Source organism: Phyllobates terribilis, unplaced genomic scaffold (genome assembly GCF_046119375.1).
Source record: "Phyllobates terribilis strain yellow unplaced genomic scaffold, ASM4611937v1 Scaffold_5__5_contigs__length_657084704, whole genome shotgun sequence".
In the NCBI taxonomy this organism is placed as follows: Eukaryota; Metazoa; Chordata; class Amphibia; order Anura; family Dendrobatidae; genus Phyllobates; species Phyllobates terribilis.
In genome coordinates this window covers 487,983,407-488,001,763 of record NW_027362765.1, presented here as the reverse complement: position 1 = coordinate 488,001,763, position 18,357 = coordinate 487,983,407, and the positions used below count along the sequence as shown (strand labels likewise).

The 18,357-nt window shown below is 45.7% G+C and overlaps 1 protein-coding gene across 4 annotated transcripts in view; it reads right to left on the bottom strand.

Annotated features, from left to right (window-relative positions):
• Positions 1-18,357, bottom strand: part of LOC141273535 (lysosomal acid lipase/cholesteryl ester hydrolase-like) — a 160,590-nt gene that overhangs the window by 24,982 nt on the left and 117,251 nt on the right. For all 4 annotated transcript variants that reach the window (XM_073685520.1, XM_073685518.1, XM_073685517.1 and 1 more), the window contains one exon: positions 11,883-12,019. In XM_073685520.1, the coding sequence (XP_073541621.1) occupies positions 11,883-12,019 (137 nt within the window). The remainder of the gene's footprint in view (positions 1-11,882; positions 12,020-18,357) is intronic.

Below are 18,357 nucleotides of genomic sequence, written 5' to 3'. Positions count from 1 at the left end.
TTATTTTGGTCTAAGGGGTAACGTTTCTCCTTGTGGAGAGTGACATACCGACTCTGGCATGCCAAGGTAAGGAGGCTTATTCGCCGTGCAATGCTCGTCTGGGAAATTTAATATGCAAATTGCCTCTTCAGAGACAAGAGGACTTGAACTCTATAGCGCCACTTATTGGAAGCAGCAATCCTACAAGTTATAATCGACCCTTTCATGAGCTTTGCAATATGACTTCGGATAAAAGCCAAATCAGAATCTCAATTTGCAGACACAGTGTTTTGGGGTATTGCCCCTCATCAGTGCAAAGTATAAGAGCTGATTTGGCTAGGTGAGAGGCTCTGGACTGAGGTCTAAGGGGTAACATTTCTCCTTGTGGAGAGTGACATACCGGCTCTAGGATGCCAAGGTAAGGAGGCTTATTCACTGTCAATGCTCCTCTTGGAAATTTAATATGCAAAATGCCTCTTCAGAGAAAAAGAGGACTTGAACTCTATACCACCACCTATTGGAAGCAGCAATCCTACAAGTCACAATCAACCCTTTAATGAGTCTTACAATATGACTTAGGATAATAGCAATGTGTCATTCTCCACAACACCGTGTCTGCAATTTGAGATTCTGATTTGGCTATTATGCTAAGTCATATTGCACGACTCGTTAAAGGGTAGATTATGACTTATAGGATTGCTGCTTCCAATAGGTGGTGGTATAGAGTTCAAGTCCTCTTTTTCTCTGAAGAGGCAATTTGCACATCAGCATTTGTAAGCCAAAACCAGGAATGGGTCAAAAATGCAGAAGAGGAGCACGTGTTTCTATTATACTTTTCATCTGATTGTTCCTCACCTAGTTTTGGCTTACAAATACTGAGGTAAAATACTGACCAAATACTGATAGTTTGACTGTGGCCTTAGAACAAGTTCCGTTCCTGCTGCAAGGAGGGGACAACAATAAATTCCTCTTTCAAGAAAAAGCACAATGGATCCTGAGCACCCAAAACCCTTGGAAATTTGGCCTTATAAGATATAAATAATTTAACCCCTTTACCCCCCAGGGTGGTTTGCACGTTAATGACCAAGCCAATTTTTACAATTCTGACCACTGTCACTTTATGAGGTAATTACTCTGAAACGCTTCAACGGATCCAACTGATTCTGAGACTGTTTTTTCGTGACATATTTCACTTCATGATAGTGGTAAAATTTCTTTGATATCACTTGCGTTTTTTGTGAAAAAATTGGAAATTTGGCGAAAATTTTTAAAATTTCACAATTTTCAAAATTTGAACTTTTATTCCGTTAAATCAGAGAGATATGTTACACAAAATAGTTAATAAATAAGATTTCCCACATGTCTACTTTACATCAGCACAATTTTGGAACCAAAATTTTTTTTTATTAGTGCGCTATAAGGGTTAAAAGTTGATCAGCGATTTCTCATTTTTCCAACAAAATTTACAAAACCATTTTTTTAGGGACCACATCACATTTGAAGTGACTTTGAGGGGCCTTTATGACAGAAAATACCAAAAAGTGACACCATTCTAAAAACTGCACCCCTCAAGGTGCTCAAAACTACATTCAAGAAGTTTATTAATCCTTCACGTGCTTCATAGGAATTTTTGGAATTGGGAAGAAAAAAATTAACATTTAACTTTTTTCACAAAAATGTTATTTAGACCCCAATTTTTTTGTTTTTGCAGGGGTAACAGGAAAAAATGGACCCCAAAATTTGTTGTGCAATTTTTCCTGAGCACGCAGATACCCCATACGTGGGGAAAAAACACTGTTTGGGCGCACAGCAGGGCTAAGAAGGGAAGGAGCGCCATTTGACTTTTTGAATGTAAAATTTGCTTGAATAATTAGCGGCAACCATGTTGCATTTGGAGAGCCCCTGATGTGCCTAAACAGTGGAAAACCCCCACAAGTGACACTATTTTGGAAACTAGACCCCCCAGGGAACTTATCTAGATGTATGGTGAGCACCTTGAACCCTCAGGTGCTTCACAGAAGTTTATAACATGGAGCTGTGAAAATAAAATTTTCACATTTTTCCCACAAAAATGTTTTCAGCCCCCAGTTTTGCATTTTCATAAGAGTCACAGGAGAAATTGCACCATGCAACTTGTTGTGCAATCTCTCCTGAGTAAGCCAATACCCCATATGTGGGGGAAAATCACAGCTTGGGCATACGGCAGGGTTCGGAAGGGAAGGAGCGCCATTTGACTTTTTGAATGTAAAATTTGCTTGAATAATTAGCGGATGTGCCCCCGATGTGCCTAAACAGTGGAAAATCCCCACAAGTGACACCATTTTGGAAACTAGATCCCTGAGGGAACTTATCTAGATGTGTGGTGAGCACCCTGAACCCCCAGGTGCTTCACAGAAGTTTAGAACATGAAGCTGTGAAAATAAAAAAATCTAACTTTTTCCACAAAAATTATCTTTTTGCCCCAAATTTTTTAGTTTCACAAGGGTAAGAGGAGAAAATGGAACTAAAAACTGTTGTGCAATTTCTCCTGAGTACGCCAATACCCCATATGTGGGGAAAATACACTGTTTGAGTGCACGTGACTTTTAGAAAGCAAAATTGGCTGGAATCAAGAGTGGACGCCATGTCGCATTTCGGGAGCCCCTGATGTGCCGAAATAGTGGAAACCCCCCACAATTGACTCCATTTTGGAAACTAGACCCCTCAAGGATTTTATCAAGGGGTATAGTGTACATTTTGAACACAAAGGTGCGACAGAATTTGATAACATTAGGTCATCATATTGAATAAGTTGTCATTAGTCTTGAGCACAAGTGCTCACTACTTGAGTTTGCATCGGGTACTCGGGTATGCACCAAGTATCGTGGGTGCTCGAGTGACATGCTCGAGTCCCTGCCCCGCATGTTTCACGGTTGTTGGACACCCAAAAAAAATCATGCGGGGATCGCTCGTGCATGGCAGGTGAACCCAGCAACGGTTTTTTTGGCCATGAAGTATATGGGGCAGAGACTCGAGCATGTCACTCGAACACCCGCGATACTCAGTGCATACCCGAGCACCCGATGCAAACTCAAGCGAGCACTTTGTCTTTACTTTTGAAAAAATCCCAACCCCAACTCTAATACAACCCTAACCCCAACCCCAACCCTAGCCCAACCCTAACCCTAGCCCAACCCTAACCCTAACCCTACCCCCAACCCTAACCCTAACCCCAACCCTAACCCCATCCCTAACCCCAACCCCAACCCCAACCCTAACCCTAGCCCAACCCTAACCCCAACCCTAACCCCAACCCTAACCTCAAACCTAGCCCAACCCTAACCCTAGCTCAACCCTAACCCCAACCCTAACCCTAGCCCAATGCTAGCCCTACCCTAACTCAAACACTAGCACAACCCTGACCCTAGAGTTTATTTTTTTACACCGTTCCTCGTGTGGTATAAGTGATTGGACGACTTTATTCTTCGGGTCGGTGCGACTACAGCGATACCAGATTCACATCGGGTTCTTATGATTGACAGCTGTCACACACTAAAAGACGCTTTCTTTTGCAAAGACTAGTTTTTGCATCACCATATTTTGAGAGCTATAATTTTTTCATATTTTGGCCGACAGAGTCATGTGATGGCTTGTTTTTTGTGGGACAAGTTGACGTTTTTATTGGTACCATTTTCGGGCATGTGACATTTTTTGATCGCTTTCTATTCTGATTTTTGGGAGGCAGAATAAACAAAAACCAACAATTCAGGAATTGTTTTTTTGGAGTTTTTTTTATGCCGTTCCGCATGTGGTAAAATTGATAATGTAGCGTTATTATTCGGGTCAGTATGTTTACAGCGGTACCACATTTGTATAGTTTTTTTTATGTTTTGGTGGTTTTACACAAAAAAACGATTTTCTAATAAAAATAATTTTTTTGTATCGCTTTATTCTGAGAGCTATAACTTTTTTATTTTTCGGATGATGGAGCTCTGTGGCAGCTTGTTTATTGCAGGACAAGATGACGTTTTCAGCGGTACCATTTTTATTTACATTCGTCTTTTTGATTGCGTGTTATTCCATTTTTTGTTTGGCGGTATGATGATAAAGCATCGTTTTTTGCTTCTTTTTTTTTTTTTTTTTTTTACAGTGTTCACTAAAGGGGTTAACTAGTGGGACAGTTTTATAGGTCAGGTCGTTCCGGAGGTGGCGATACCAAATATGTGTACTTTTATTGATTTATTTTTCTTTAATAATAATAAATAAATATTATGGGTACAATATATTTTTATTTTTTGGGGATTATTTTTTTCATTTTTTTTTTTTTTATATTTTTACAATTTTTTTTTTTTTTTCACTTTTCTACTTTTTTTTTAAACTTTTACACATTGTCCCACTATGGGACTTTCACTTTTTGCAGCCTGATCGGCTGCATGGCATGGAGAGCAGCAGCTCCCTATGCCATGCAGCCTGTCAGCGCTGCACACGGGGGAGACATTACTTTGGTCGCGCACTGCGCATGACCAAAGTAACGTCCGGCCTCCTGGTGACCTAGATGTTGTCATGACGACATCGGGTCATCATGGCAACATCCAGAAGCTGCCGCAGACATCGCTGGAGGCCGGCAGAAGAGGTAAGTATAGCGATCACCTCCCCCGTTGCCACCGCAATCATGCGATCGACTTCGATCGCAGCATTGCGGGGGTTAATGTGCTGGGAGCGCTGCGGGACCGCTCCCTGCACATAGCACCGGTGTCAGCTGTGACAATCAGATGACACCCGGCGGCGATCGCCCCGCACCGCTTGTGTGCGGGCGCGATCGCATTATGCGTAATAATAAGTAGCTGGTCCATAAGTCCCAGGGCACAGCTGCATACTATTACTGATAAGGTCGGAAAGAGGTTAAAGGGCTTGTTCATTACTTATTATCCCCGCCCCAATGTATCCCCCCGGGGCCCATAAGTGTTTTTGTAATTACCTTCTGTTGCAGGTTCTGCCTGTGAGCGGCGCTATCGCTGGCCGCTCACAGGCATCATGTGATCCCCGGCTGCAGCCGGCTCTGACATCCGCTGACGTCACAACAAGTCCAGGCTGCAGCCGAGGGTCCCTCTTCTGCGTTCCACCGGTGGATGCTGGGTTGTGGGCGGGATTACCCTGCACATCACACCTGGCGTCCACCGCGCGCTCTCCCTCTCCCCATTCATTGGGAAAGCATGCGGTGGATGCTGGGTGTGACACGGGGAATAACCCCCCCCCACAATCCAGCAGCCATCGCGGGGACCCCAGCGCTGAGTCTCGCCTCACTTGTCGTGACGTCAGAACGGGGTCACGTGATGCCTGTGAGCGGCCAGCGATAGCTCCGCTCACAGGCAGAACCTGCAACAGAATGTATTTACAAAGACACTTATGGGCCCAGGGGGATACATTGGGGGCATAATAAAAAGTTGTGGCCAACTTCTTTAAGCTCTTTTTCTTTAAGTAATTGTGTGATAATGTCACCCTTGCTAAATCTTCTGTATGTTGCCTTTAATGTGTGTAATGTTTATAGGTTACCATGCATATATTTTGCCTCATTGTCATTCTGAAGAAGGCCAGAAAAGGCGTCAGACGCAAAACAGCGTTGCCTAGTGCACCTGCCTGGCATTTCTCCCTTTTCCCCTCACTTTTTTGGACTTTATTTGTTTATAATGGACTGAGAGTAAAGAAAAAATTACACCATTGATGAGTGCCACATATCTGCTCAATACTGAATATCTATTGTATAACTACTTCTAAGGAAACTGTTCCACTGCCGTTAATGGTTTTACAGCACTGCTAATCTTGATTTATACTGGAAAGAATTATATTGATCTAGTCATTTTTCTGGACTATTTTGATATATTGGTAGTAGTATGGTTCATACTAAAGAGCTTACTTAGCTTCTAGCGCTTATACAGCCAGGTAAATATGTTTTTACCCCTTTACGAAGGCTGTTTGCATGTTAATGACCAGGGCAATTTTTACAATTCTGACCACTGTCACTTTATGAGGTAATAACTCTGGTTCACTTCAACAGATCCCACGGATTATGAGATTGTTTTTTTGTGATATATTGTACTTCATGATAGTGGTAAAATTTATTTGATATGACTGGCGATTATTTTTAAAAAAAATCGGAAATTTGGCGAAAATTTCACAATTTTCAAACTATGAATTTTCATGCCCTTAAATCAGAGAGATATGTTACACAAAATAGTTAATAAATAACATTTCCCACATGTCTACTTTACATCAACACAATTTTGGAACCAAAATTTTTTTTTGTTAGGAAGCTATAAGGGTTAAAAGTTGACCAGCGATTTCTAATTTTTCCAACAAAATTTACAAAACCATTTTTTTTAGGGACCACATCACATTTGAAGTGACTTTGAGGGGCCTTTATGACAGAAAATACCCAAAAGTGACACCATTCTAAAAACTGCACCCCTCAAAGTGCTCAAAACTACATTCAAGAAGATTATTAACCCTTCAGGTGCTTCACAGGAATTTTTGGAATGTGGAAGAAAACAATGAACATTTAACTTTTTTTCACAAAAATGTTTCTTTAGACCCATATTTTTTTATTTTTGCAAGGTTAACAGGAAAAAATGGACCCCAAAATTTGTTGTGCAATTTCTCTTACTGCCTATGTGGGGGAAAACCACTGTTTGGGCGCACAGCATGGTTCAGAAGGGAAGGAATGCATTTTGACTTTTTGAATATAAAATTTGCTGGAATAATTAGCAGACGCCATGTCGTGTTTGGAGAGCCCCTGATGTGCCTAAACAGTGGAAACCCACCACAAGTAACACCATTTTGGAAACTAGACCCCTCAGGAAACTTATCTAGATTTGTGGTAAGCACCTTGAACCCCCAAGTGCTTTACAGAAGTTTATAACGTTGAGCCATGAAAATTAAAAAAATCCCATTTTTCCCACAAAAATGTTTTTTAGCTACAATTTTTTTATTTTCAAAGGGGTAACAGGAGAAAATGGACCCCAAAATTTGTTGTGCAATTTCTCCTGAGCACACAGATACCCCATATGTTGGAGAAAACTATTGTTTGGGGGCACGGCACGGCTCAGAAAGGAAGGAGTGACATTTTGCAACGCATACTTTGATGGAATTGTCTGTGTCATATCACGTTTGGAGAGCCCCTGATGTGCCTCAAAAGTGGAAAAACCCCACAAGTGACCCCATTTTGGAAACTAGACCCCTCAAGGAATTTACTTAGATGTGTGGTGAGCACCTTGAACCCACAGGTGCTTCACATAATTTTACAACGTGGATCTGTAAAAATGAAAAAAATATATTTTTCCCAGAAAAACGTTGTTTTAGCCCCAAATTTTTTTATTTTCACAAGGATAGCAGGAGAAAATGGACCCCAAATTTTGTTGTGCAATTTTTCCTATGTACACCGATACCCTATATGTGGTCAAAAACTACTTTTGACGCACAGTGCAAAACTCAGAAGGGAAGAAGCACCATATTGCAGTTCAGATTTTGCTGGACTGGTTTGAGGGTGCTATGTCACATTGGCAGAGATCCCCCATAAGAGACCCAATTTTACAAACTGCACCTCTTAATAAATTAAACTAGGGGTGCAGTCAGAATATTGACACCGCAATTGTGTCACAGAATTTTATAGCATTGGGCAGTGAAAAAAAAAAATTACATTTTTACCACCAAAATTTTGTTTTACCCCCAGATTTTACATTTTCACACTAGGAAATGGGTAAAAATGGCACCAAAATGTGTCCCACAATTTTTGCTGAATGTAGAAGTACTGTAGTACTGCTTAGCCGAACGGCGAGACTCGGGAGGGAAGGAGCGCTTTTTGCCTCCTGGAGCGCAGATTTTCCTAGAATAGTTTGCGGACTCCATATACAGAGCCCCTACATGCTAGAGTAGCAGAATCCCCCTCAAGAGACCCCATTTTTGAAATTATACCCCTTTGGGAATTTATCTACAGGTGTAGTGACGATTTTGACTCAATGGGTCTACTCTTTCCCAGAAACAGGCAGCAGCGGATGTTGCTAAGTGAAAATTACAAACTACCATTGTAGTGACCAGTAAGTTGTAGTGACCAGTACATTGTGCCCATTTCATGGTTTTGGAGACATGCACCTCTAAATTAGGCAGGCTCTCATCGCTACAGAAATGCTAAACATGTGGGCGCTAACTGCAGTTTAGGCACACTGGAGCTCATATGGGAGGGGGCATTTGGATTTGGGAGTGCAGGATTTGATCAATTTCTTTTGGGGGGCAATGAGCCATGGCGCTTTTCCAGAGCCCTTGTGCTACCAGTAATATGGAAGCCCCTATATTTCCGATAACAGATGATGGACCTGAGTGGGGACTTTTTTTTTTTTGTGGATTGAGTTAAAGCTTTTGTTGGAAACATTTAACATAACATTTTAGATCACACTTATCCGGCGCTCTACGTTGATCACTTATATCGGGGTTTCCATCTAAATCTCCGAGTGACGTTATTCAGATGAACCATTCACTATAATGAGGCGGCAGAGTTACTCTGGACTCCGTCTGGCCTCTGTTCAGAGTTGTCCTTTTCAGAGGTGCACAAAACTGTGGGTGATGGCACTTTTATCAATGCCTAATAAACAGACGGATGCCGACAGATCATAGGCCAGACGGCATCCACAGTGCCTCCATCTGCCTCATTATAGGGAATTTTCTGCCGGGGTTTCTGTCTGAATCACGTATTTCAGAGATTTACACAGAAACCCCAGTGTAAGTGCTCTTTGGGAGGCAGAATGAACAAATCAACAGCAGGTGAAGAATTGGTTTAATTTTTTACGCCGTTCCTCGTGTGGTATAAGTGATTAGATGACTTTATTCTTTGGGTCGGTGCGATTACAGCAATACCAGATTTATAGTGGGATTTTATGTTTGGCAGCTGTCTTACACTAACAGACGCTTTTTATTGCAAAAACTAGTCTTTGCATCGCCATATTTTTATAATTTTTCCATATTTTGGCCAACAGTCATGTGTTTTTTGCGGGATGAGTTGACGTTTTTATTGGTACCATTTTTGGGCAAGTGACATTTTTTGATTGCTTTCTATTCTGATTTTTGGGAGGCAGAATGAACAAAAACCAGCAATTCAGGAATTGTTTTTTGTTTTTTTTTATGCTGTTCCGCGTGTGGTAAAATTGAGAAGGCAGCTTTATTCTTCGGGTCAGTATGATTACAGCGGTACCACATTTATAGCGTTTTTTATGTTTTGGCGCTTTTACACATTTATTGAAAAAATAATTATTTTTGCATTGCTTTATTCTGAGATCTATAACTTTTTTATTTTTCTGTTGATGGCGTTGTATGGCGGCTGTTTTTTGCAGAACAAGATGACGTTTTCAGCGGTACCATTTTTATTTACATTTGTCTTTTTGATTGCGTTTTATTCCACTTTATGTTTGGCGGTATCATGATAAAGCATAGTTGTTGTTTTTTTGTTTGTTTTTTACAGTGTTCACTGAAGGGGTTAATTAGTGGGACAGTTTTATAGGTCAGGTCGTTCCCGATGTAGCAATATCAAATATGTGTACTTATTTTTTTTTTCATAAAAATATTTATTTGTGTTTACAATATACACTCCTGTGAAAATTTAAGCATCAATATTTCCAAATTCATTTTGAAATGGAAATAATGGTCAGATTGAAATTAAATTTTGCATGGTAATAAGCCAGATCCTGAATTTCATGATACGGAAATTGTTTTGCTGTTTTCAAATCAATTCTAGGGGCTGCAACCCTCTAAACACCCCAAATTGGAAAGAGGCTAGAACAATTCCAAATAAGTCGACTTTTCTCTGAAACTGTTGAATGGATTGGTTTGACAATCTCGCCAGTGATGGTCAATTGCCTATCATTTGTGAGCCTGTCAAGTTCAAACGCCTACGATAAAAACTACCCCTCTGGTGCACCCCTAGACTCAAACCCTCCCCAAAGGGTTGAAAAGGGGGCAATAATGGTAACCTTGGTTGAATCAGTATGCTTTCAAAGGCGCCCAAAAAGGTCTGGAAGCTTGTCAAGAAATCGGAATGTTTATCCCCATTTTCATGTTAAACGTCATGTTATGCAAAGAGGCAAACATTATGTTCATCTCCTCGCATCTACTGATCATTCTAACCAATTTGCATCATCAGATTACCTGTCAAAAGCCACCAAGGGGTAAAAACTTTAACACTCCCCCTCGTAAAAGTGTGGGGGGGGGCTGGGGCATTTTGGACACAGTCAGCATGGATCGTGGTGTGTAATGCTGTAGTAAGACATGCTCCACATTTTTGTGGCACTACTGGCACCCCAACCCTCATTTTGAGGGGAAAACACAAAAAGGACCCCAAATTTCGACCCCATGAATTGAATTTTTGTAATGGAGGGAAAATTTTGAAACTTCGGTCAAAAGGTGGTGTAAGCCTCCTCACCATCCTCCCAAATCCCCATTACTGTACGAAAAAAGAAACCACCCCTTTCAACTCGTTTTCACGTCTGCACTTGTTTTTCTCCTGAACTTGTGATTTTAACCATTGTTTCAGGTGTTTGTTGGGTTTTTGTTTTTCCTTACAGATATGCCTTACAGATACACCTTAAAAAGATTTGTTAGCCCTTACCCGGTGTGGGAGAGGGTTGAAAACCCCTTAGAAGCACTACCTGCTTTCTTGGGGATTTCTCTTGTTTATTTGACCAATATGGCAAGACTAGCGTTCTGCCAGATTGTCCTCGTGCATTCACATGAGCATTTGAATGTGAATAAACAATTTAATTAACATTTTGTTATTGCTCTTTGGAGTTTACAGGTGAGATCATTGAGCTCTTCCCCCCATGTTTTTCCTTTGTCTTTCTCTGTTTGTGCTTTAACTCTTTTTAATGATGCGTGGAATGAAGGGGCGGAGCGAGGCCGCACCCACTGGTTCGGTTCTGCCCGGGAGTATGCATATCTCATACATCACCACTGTTCTTGGGTAAGAAACCAGCAAATCCTCGCAGCACACAGTGCGTGCACTGAGGGGGATTCATTTTAGATCGGACAACCCCTTTAAGCAGATTGAAATTTGATTGATTAACTACATTGAGATTCTCTTTCTGTTCACACAGTGTCCACTGTCAGATGAGTCAAATTGGCGAGAAAAGGTGTTTCAAAAATATCAGCCAGGAAGCAACTCCTGAAATGAGTTGATTTTATAATTTTCAAAAATCAGTTTTACTGTCAAAATAATATTAAAAACAGACAATGGGGTCAGATCTCTCTTAACTACTTATCCATTTACACTTAAAGATTTCATGGACAAGCATTTCTAGGAACACTCATTTCATGAGCAATCTAAACAGGCTATTGATAACTGGGATGAAGGATCAAAACGCTGGATTGTCAGTTGAAATGATCTTTTGAGCTGCACAAAAGATCATTCTTCTCGGCAGCACATCATCTTGTGTGAACAATGGCATCCTATGTGAACTGATTGACCTATAACATATCATTTGGTGTACATCGATAAGCGCGATCTGCTTGTGTAAACAGGCTATTAATTGACTGCCGATCGGTAGACATATTCCGATTGGGGTCTGAATAAAGCCGCAAGTGGGGTGGCGTAATCCAACATAAGAGGTGAGCATCTGGTGATTTCCGATATTGAACCAACTTGTCCCTTTTTCAAGCTGTCCCAATACTTAACCATAGGTTGTGCTTTTAGCCATAAATGCCAACTGTAACTTCCCAGCAGTTTTAGCTGCTTCACTTCGGAAAGACAACATGGCCGTGCCTCCTGCCCTGACCCTAGAGCCCTCCTTTGCTTTCTAGTTCAGCTTAACATATGTTCTGTTCTGCTATACACATTTTTTTGAAGAAGGGTGATAGTAAATGATAACCTTTTATGTTGAGTATTGTACCTTAATTAAACAAGCTGGTAGCCATCTGGCAGATGCAATTGGACCAATAGGATGTTGAACAGTAGCCACAGGAGCAAGAGCAAAAAACATCTTAATTTTTTGTGCCAGTTGAGGAATGGTAGAAAATGCAATGAATCCTGTAATATAAGAAACAAAGGATCTGCACTGTGAAAAATATATTACCCAATTTGTTAGAATATTTTGTTCTGACGTCCATTATTCAATTATTGTATCCCTTTCCCATAAAGGCCAATTTACAAGTTTGCACTTTTGTGTTTTTTTTTATCTCCATTTTTCCTTCTGCAACAACTACTTAAAGAATTATGAAAGCCATTAAAACAAAACCCATAAAACAATGGCAAAATTATATGTTATAAACCATAACTGTAGAAAAAATACATGGACCGGACATCCTAATATTCATACTTTGATCGAATGCTTCTCGGCAAGAATTTACAAACTGAACATGAGGTTTGATGCGCCCCCAGGGCCGTGGGGTGCTCGGCAGCCGGGCCTCTGAATGCCGGTTGGGGGTTATCACGGTGGCTGGCCCGGTCTGTGGCCCAGGGCGGTCACTAAAAAGGGGAATGATATTCTTTATAGGGGATTTTGGAATAGTGATCGTGACGCCACCTGTGGAATGCGGCTAAAGGGAGCCGCCGCTGTGGAGCAGTCCTCTGGAGCGGGTGTTAGGGCAGCAGGGATGGTGTGGCTCTCCACAGGTAGAGCTAGCTCCTGGGCAGTGTAGGGGTAAATGGTGGTGCAGGGGAGAGACGGCAGGACAGTCCCGGAGGAAAGACGGACACTCACACGGAGGTCAGCTTCAGTACCTTTACTGGTGATGTTGCAGGCACGGTCCAGGGTACTCCGGGCGAAGGGCGCACTTCTGGACTCTCCCCAGTAAGCAGGTATAGGGCCTCCTGATCCATGGCTTTACTTGCTAAGCTTCTGACCTGCCTGGAGCTAGGCCTAGCTTGGTTACTGTCCCTCTCTCTCTCTTGCACCTGCTGACCTGGTGGTAGGGCCTTCTCTTTGGAGATCACTCTCCCTGTACGCTGGGGCCTCCATTACTCCTAGCCCTGGTACTGTAGTCAGCGTTTGGCAAACCTGGGACCTGTAGTCCTCCAGGGTTTTCGGTGGTTCCTACTGGGTGTAAAGAGTCCCTGTAGGCGCGGACCCGGTGTCCGGTATATATATATCGGGGTGAGCCTGGTATGCTCCTCTGCCCCCTCACTACTTCCTCCTTCTCCTCTCTGCCTTCGGCCCACTCAAAGCCCTCACTAGGCTTTCACTTGTGCTGTAGGCCTTGGCTCGCCTAAGCACGGCAGCTGTGTTCCTCTCTGTCTCTGAACACTAATGTGACACCCCAGGGGTCTGGTTGCCACAGTGATAGAGATATTACGTCTGAGAGCAGGTGGGAGGTCTCTTGGTCAGGAATCCTATGCATGCCACACCTACTGCCCAGTCCTGGGAGGGGAAGGACTTCCCCTATATAAACCTAGGGCTGAGGCAGGGTTAGTGAGTAGAGAAGAAGTAGAGACAGAGAAAAGAAGCAAATATAGGAACAGAACATCAGGAGCTCTGTGGGAGCAGTGTTACAAGGAGTCAGGGGCTGGCAGCTGCAGAGCTCGCCCTGACTGAGAAGATTTCTTACCGGACCCGGAGTCCGAGGCTGTGGGGACTAACTCCTACCCAGCAGCAGAATCCGTCAGGCAGGGGATTCCAGGTCCTCTGGCCAAGAAACCCGAAGGCACGGTCACACGCATGGGACCAGCACCGCCGTCGTGGAGCGGAAGCTACTAGAAGGCCCCGAGTCACCGGCCATACGGGTGAGCACCACACGGTACACTCAGGGACGTGGGCTACTTATACCCGCCTCTAGCAAGGTAGCCAGAAGAGTACAGTTAGTTTGGGAGGCCTACAACTCCGCCTGGCCAGGGGAGATCCCATCTGCTCAAGGACTGACCAGGCCCCAATCGCTAGCCAGTACTCCGGGAGGGTCTATCTTTGTCACCAGTAAAGACCCTGAACTACACCGTACCGTCTCCGAGTGGTTCCTGCTACCCCCATCATCCACGTCGGCTGCCCTGAGGCCATACCCCTCCCGTTGGGGGTTATACTATCACGCTGCACAATCCTACCACCGGCCTCAGCGGTCTGCCCTGCAGCAGCAGCTCCTTAGCTGTACTCAACGGGTGGCGTAGTCGTCCAACATCTACCGCTGATACATCGCCCTCAACAGATCCGGCTCCGGATAAGCTCCCGCGTGCGCAACGCAGCGCGACACAGGCCCAGGGGCGCGTCAACTTTTGGCGTAGTCGGCAGGATTTCGTGCCCGCAACCACCGGGTACTGCGTGCCTGAAAGAGACTGTTCAAACTTACCTGTGGTGAAGATTCCCGCCATCCGGCGCCATCTTCAGCCTTCTTCCCGCCATCGGTGAAGATTCCCGCCATCCGGCGCCATTTTCAGCCTTCTTCCCGCCTTCCGTGGAGTTTTCCCGCCGTTGGACGCCATCTTGAAGACGTCGCGCGGGAAGAAGAGGGGCGTGGACTCCGAAAGCGCGCGAGAACTGAAGCCCCGCCTCACGTCCGGACGTCGCGTAAGGTCCTGGAAGGAGCCCAGCAGACGCCGACGTCACAGGAGCGCGACGGAAGGTCCTCAACCCTGACGATCTACTGCGGAGACGCGGCCTACGGAAGAGGATCATCGCAAGGTAGGCCACGGTCCACTAGGGGGGAGGAGGATGTCGGATACGGAGGAGAGCTTCACTGCCTCAACCCCCGCCAGTGCCATCGCTGCTGCAGTCATGCCTTTCACCATGCCCTATATCCCGGGAGCGGCCTGGCTTCCTCAGTACTCAGGGGAGTCACATACCCTGCATGACTTTAGAGAAAAGCTGGATAGCCTCTTCCAGGTGTACCCCCTCACAGAAGAGCAAAAAGTGAGCATCCTGGTGGCCCAATTAACTGGGGCAGCCCGAAGGGAGGTAAAGTCCTGGCCACCTGGGGGGAGGACTGTCGCAGGGATACTAACCCGACTGAGGGACACCTTTGATACCCGCACCTCAGCCGAGATCAAGCTTAGATTCTACGGGTGCAAACAGCGGGCACATGAGAGTATAAGGGACTATGCCCTGAACCTACAAGAGGCCCTGAGAGCCATTAAGCAGACCGACCCTGACGGCGTGGGAGACGAGGACAGGCTGTTGACTGAACAATTTATAGAGGGTTTATATTGCAATGCCCACCGAATCCAGTTGCGGGCAATGGCCTTACAGGACCCTCATCTGGGATTTGCACAGTTCAAGGACAGAGCCATCCGGGTGCTCCGAGAACCGGCACCAGGTGGCGTTGTGACCCACAGACGCCCCACTACTACTTACCACCAGGAGGCGGCGCCCTTGTCGGCAGGGCCTGTGGGAGCTGATGCGCAGGCTTTGAGCAATGACCCGGCTCCAGACCTGCACCATCAGGTCCAAGAGCTAGCTAAAAGCGATGCTGCGCTAACCCGAACTGTGCAGTCTTTACAGGTTTCTACTCCAGGGAAGATCCAGCTGGCATCCGGACCGGAGGACATCCCGTGGCGTCGACCAAGGAGGACCCCACCGGCCAGAGGAAGACCCAGCGACCAATACAACGAGGACGGAAGACCCATCTGCCGCCGCTGTAATCAACCCGGACATATGGCAAGGTACTGTCCTTTAAACTGGCACAACCTAAGGTAGAGGGCCAACCCCTAGGAAAAAGATCATCAGGCCCATCGAACTGGCGCGACAAATATGTGGGAGGACGTCCAGTCTTGCCTGTGGTACTGGATGGCATTCCTATGAGTGCCCTACTGGACACCGGGTCACAGGTCACCACCATCCCGTACGTGCTCTTCAAGCAGTACTGGAATGACTCGGATATTACCCGCTACCCTGACGACGACTTGAGTATCATCGCCAGCAATGGTCAGCCCGTGCCACAGATCGGATTTAAAGAGGTGACCATTAAAATTGGTAGAGTTGAACTGGCAGCACAGGGACTGATCATTGTAGACATTGACAAACACGAGAGTCACCCAAAGATAACTCTAGGAACTAATGTAATTGAAAATTGTCTTGCAGAGGTGATTTTCCTTTTACAGCAGGTTGCCAAGAACGCCAGCTCCGGCGAGCAGCGAGTGCTCCAAAAAGAGATCCGGGCACTGATGCGACGGCAACAGGTGGAACTCTCCGGCGGTGAGATTGGTAGCGTGAGAATGTGTGACCCTTTCCCTATTGCCATGCCCCCAAAAAGTAAAATGATGATTTGGTGCCGGGCAGCTATTGGTCTGAGAGGTAGAGATTACCAGGCAATGGTAGAACCAGTTTACTCAGACAGTAGGCCCACCATCTTGACAGCACGGGGGGTGGTTAATGTACGCCATGGGAGGATGCCCGTTCGCATAATCAATATCGGGAAGAGGGAAGTGTACCTGCCCCGGTATGCCACGCTAGCCAAATTATATACCATTAACCAAAATGCTATACAATCTGTGGAACCCTTGCCTCCATCTCACCCGGAGGAAGGTAACGGCTCTAAGAAAACAATGGAGGACTGGTGTCAGCAACTACATTTGGGTACTGACTCCACTCCCTCACACCAGAAACAGGGAGTCTATCGGGTGGTTCAAGAGTACGAGAGAGTGTTTAGTAAACACCCGTTAGACTTCGGGCGAGTCAAGGGGGTAGAACACCACATCCCCACGGGAGACCATCCTCCCATAAAAGAGAGGTATCGACCCGTACCCCCTGCACACTACCAACACGCCAAGGGGATGCTTAGAGACATGAAGGAGGCTGGGGTGATCAGGGATAGCTGTAGCCCCTGGGCAGCTCCACTAGTCTTAGTCAAAAAGAAAGACAACACCATGAGGATGTGTGTAGATTACCGGAAAATCAACCGTATCACACACAAGGATGCGTACCCCTTACCAAGGATAGAGGAGTCTTTGGCTGCTTTAAGATCTGCTAACTTCTTCTCTACCTTGGATCTCACTAGTGGGTACTGGCAGGTTCCTGTAGCAGAGGCGGACCGGGAGAAGACCGCATTCACCACCCCGATGGGACTTAGCGAGTTTACCTGCATGCCGTTCGGACTCTGCAACGCACCAGGAACCTTCCAACGATTAATGGAGTGCTGTCTGGGCCACAGAAACTTCGAGACGGTCCTGTTGTACCTGGACGATGTCATCGTATATTCTAAGACTTATGAGGACCACCTGAAACACCTGGCGGAAGTGTTCGAAGCTCTGGCAAGCTACGGCCTAAAGGTGAAACCCTCCAAGTGTCACCTCCTGAAACCAAAGGTGCAGTACCTGGGACACGTGGTGAGCGCTGACGGAGTGGCTCCCAACCCTGATAAGATCACCGCAATTAAGGAATGGCCAAGTCCCTCCAGTGTAAAGGAAGTGCGGCAGTTCCTCGGGTTGGTAGGCTACTACCGCAGGTTCATCCCCGGTTTCACCAAAAAGGCAGCTCCTATGCAGGACCTCCTGATAGGCCAGTCCCGGAAGGCCAAGAACCAGAAGCCGCCCTTCAAATGGGAGAAGTTGGAAGAAGAGTCCTTCCGCCAGCTGAAGATGGCCCTCACGGGGGATGAAATCCTGGCGTACCCGGATTACAGCCAGCCCTTTATTCTCTACACCGACGCAAGTAACATCGGGCTAGGAGCCGTGCTGTCCCAGATCCAGCAGGGGAAAGAGCGAGTAATCGCTTACGCCAGCCGAAAACTGCGACCCACCGAAAGAAACCCTGAGAATTACAGCTCATTTAAGCTAGAGTTCCTGGCAGTGGTGTGGGCAGTCACCGAACGCTTTAAGCACTACCTCGCTTCTTCCCGGTTCGTCATGTACACGGATAACAACCCGTTGACACACCTGGACACGGCAAGACTCGGTGCCCTAGAGCAGAGATGGATGGCCCGCCTGTCCAACTACGAGTTCACCATCAAATACCGGGCAGGACGCTCCAATACCAACGCGGACGCCCTGTCCAGAATGCGAAACCTACCGGACGTAGGAGAAGATCCAGAGGGACTGGAAGAAGTCGAACTCCCCGCGTTTCACCGTCATGGGACTATCCAGTATTCCCATCGGGTAAGGAGTAAGCAAGGCGCTACGCTTAACCGCTTACCTCACTACAACTGGGCGGAAATGCAAGACAGTGACCCTGCTGTCCGGCTGGTGAAGGAGATGCTGACTCAGCCAGAGGCTCGCCTTGACCCAGACGCTCCGGATGAAGCCAAGCAACTGTGGGCAGAAAAGAGTAGACTGTTCCTTTACAAGGGGAAGTTGTGCCGCAGGATGGTTAACTCCCGGACGCATGAACTAATCTGGCAAGTAGTGGTGCCACGACGAGACGCAGCCATGGTGATGGAGGCATACCACGATGGAGCTGGGCATTTCGGATGGAAGAAGCTGGAGTTCCTGCTGCGCGGGCGGTTCCATTG